The 3,122-nt window shown below is 44.4% G+C and overlaps 1 protein-coding gene across 1 annotated transcript in view; it reads left to right on the top strand.

Moving 5' to 3' along the window:
- The window catches only part of Slc16a14 (solute carrier family 16 member 14), a 27,112-nt gene that overhangs the window by 11,369 nt on the left and 12,621 nt on the right, over positions 1-3,122 (top strand). The window contains exon 3 of the mRNA XM_028789517.1: positions 1,243-1,386. Coding sequence (XP_028645350.1) covers positions 1,243-1,386 — 144 coding nt within the window. The remainder of the gene's footprint in view (positions 1-1,242; positions 1,387-3,122) is intronic.

The raw sequence follows: 3,122 nt of genomic DNA, 5'->3' as shown, positions 1-3,122 counted from the left end.
TTCCTCCTCCTCCTCTTTCTTCCTCCTCCTCCTCCTCCTCCTCCTCCCCCTTCTTCCTGGCCATCCTGGAACTGACTCTGTTAGCCTCGATCTTGGGAGAACCTGTCTCCCGAGTGCTGGCATTAAAGGCATGTACCACCACTGCTGGGCTGATTTCTCTAATTTTCAAGTGTTTTCTTGTTCCACACATATTCAAAGGTTGTGTAAACCCAGAAGGCTGGATCCTGTTAGACCACTAGCCAAGAGCTTCTGTTGTAGGAAGATTGAACCTGACGGCTTGCTGCCAGTCTAGAACTGTGTGTTCTCTGATGAGATCATGTACATCTGAAAGGTTTTTATACTTTAAGATTTTTGGGGACACAAAGATCCTTGTGCCCTTAGATTCTAGGAAAACCAGATATTAATCACTCAGGAATGTCTCCTCAATAGAGGAAATAAAATATCTGCTTTCCTTCCAGAAAGCTAGGAGTGGGTGTTAATAACCTGCTGAGCTTTTTTTGTTATGTGTAGATTACAAACCACCCAGAGTGATTATCCCAGACTCTTCCTCCCTAGACCTTTATCTTTAGCTCCCAGTCCATAGAACCCATCCTTAGATGGGATAGCACTTGTACTCAATGACCTGCTGACCTCCATGCTATCTATCTCTGTTAGAGACCACACCAGATCCTGAGCCTTTTAGCTATAGAACTCACCTTCATGGTCACATGTACTTTGTAAAGGAGTTTCTTAAGCTTTATTGTGCACCTGGAATTGGAATGATTGTCACCTGGAAACCTCTATCTAAATTCTATTGTGTTTAAATATGCCTACAATAAGCCGCCTGGCATCAGACTCCCTGAAATTTGATCCAGGTTGATGAGGCCACTCTGAACCCAAGTTTGTATCCTCACCTCCTTTCAGATCACTGCCTGTCTTGACACCTGCAGGGACACCCCCCCATAAGATGTTTTAGATTTGCCTACTTTATTAAATATTATATTATGAATTTTTATTGAGGGGAGCGTGTGTGGAGGTCAACAACCTTTAGGAGTTCGTTCTCTTTCTACCATGTGGGTTCTGGGGTTTGAACTCAGGTTGGCAGCTCTGGCTACAAGCCCCTTTCCTGCTGAACCATCTCGATAGTCCCTGTTTGGTGTCCTCTAAGCAGCCCTGGTGATGCTTTGTTCTTTATCTTCTGTGTGGGGACCTAAAAACAACAAGGAGCCTCTAGTCAGCGCTTTTTCTACTGCTCTGTGGCAGGACCTTTCATCGGCTTGTTCATTAACACCTGCGGGTGCCGCCAGACTGCAATCATTGGAGGGCTGGTGAACTCCCTGGGCTGGGTGCTGAGTGCCTACGCAGCCAGTGTGCGGTCTCTCTTTATTACCTTTGGAGTGGCAGCAGGTAAGCATGGTTTAAATTTTTTTTATTTCGGTGTTTTGTGCATTTGGATGATGAATTTAACTGTGGAGAAAAATAGAGCCATTAAGACATCCAGTGGATGGCCTAGAGAAACAGCTCAGCAGTTAAGAGCGTTACTTCTTCAGAGGACCCAGGTTCCATTTCCAGCATTCTCGTGGTAGCTCATAGCCATGTGTAACTCCAGTTCCAGAGGATCTGGGTATCCTCTTCTGACCTCTATGGACAACACACACACACACACACACACACACACACATACACACACACACACACACACACACGGTTTATGGTTTACATGCATGCATGAAGGCAAAACATACAAATAAAATAAACAAATCTAAAAAAATAATTTTAAGACATTACATTTTTTAAAAAGACATTCCATTTTTTGTCGTGTGTGTGTGTGTGTGTGTGTGTGTGTGTGTGTGTGTGCCTGCTTGCCTTTCTGTCATCCCCTGCTTTATTCTTTGACACAGGGTCTCCCTGACTCTGGAACTAGGCTGGCAGCCAGGATCCAGGCCCCAGAGATCCTATTGTCTGTGACAAGACCCCTCCCCTTCCCCACCCTCATCCCTGCACTGGTGTTCCAGGCACACAAAGCCCCTTCAAGCTTTTTATTTAGATGTTGTGAATTCAAACTCGGAACCTTGTGTTTCTGCAAAGCAAGCATCCTTACCCATTGAGCCATCTCTCAGACCCAAGAGACACTTTTATGGATGTTAAGTGTCCTTTAAGAGTGGGAAACTCGCTGGCACCTGTAGTTGGCTTCCCAAATAAAACCAAATTCAAACTTGAATGCCAGCTCCTAAGTGCTAGGGTAGACCTTTCTCCTTTAAAGAACGGGAAAGCAAGATAATGACACAGACCTAAGAGAGTAAACAAAAATGCCAGGAAATGAGTGAGTTCTTCCATTAGTAAATATAGGACTGGATGTGACCCAAGGAATAGTCTTTACTCTTGAGCACCATTCAGATAGAAAAATGAGCACACACCACAGGCGCATCCCAATTCTCAGAAGCCAATCTAGCACACAGGCAGGGGACGGATTAAAACTGAACACCACGCAGAGTGGTTTGCATTCTGAAAAATTATTCCTGGCCATAATTTCCTTTACCCACAGGTTGTGGGGTTCACACAGTGAGCAGCTACTTCCTTGAACACCTGTCCTCTGGCCTAGCTGATCCCACCTGACTCTGTGGGAGCAGAACTCTGATCTTCCTCAAAAATGAGTTGTTGAGTCAGAGTTGAAAACTACTTTGATCAGGAAAGCCAGGTGTAACAACACATGTATTCACATCATTTGCCGGTAAGAGGCAGAGGCATCTAGAGAATTTCAGGTCTACCAGGCCATAGAGTGAGACTCTCAAAAAAAAAAAAATCTCAGTGCTCAGAAGACAGACAGAAGGATTTCTATTAGTTCAAAGCCAGCATGATCTACAGAATGGTTCCAGTCCAGCCAGAGATAGATAGACAGTAAGACGCTGTCTTAAAAAACAAAATCACAAAATAAAATGTTTATATGCATAGGTATAATTCTAGCCCTCAGGAGGTGGGGGTCAGGGAGATCCCTAATACAGGGCCATTCTCATCTAGGTACATAGTGAGTTCAAGACCAGCCTGGCCTACACAAGGCCCTCTCTCAAAAATCAAAGCAATGAAAGTTATTTTGGTTGAGATATGGAAGTACATAGTGTGTCTGTAATTGTAACACGTGGGTG

Source organism: Grammomys surdaster, unplaced genomic scaffold (assembly GCF_004785775.1).
Source record: "Grammomys surdaster isolate TR1022 unplaced genomic scaffold, NIH_TR_1.0 125846, whole genome shotgun sequence".
Lineage (NCBI taxonomy): Eukaryota > Metazoa > Chordata > Mammalia > Rodentia > Muridae > Grammomys > Grammomys surdaster.
This window is presented reverse-complemented; position numbering and strand designations above follow the sequence as displayed.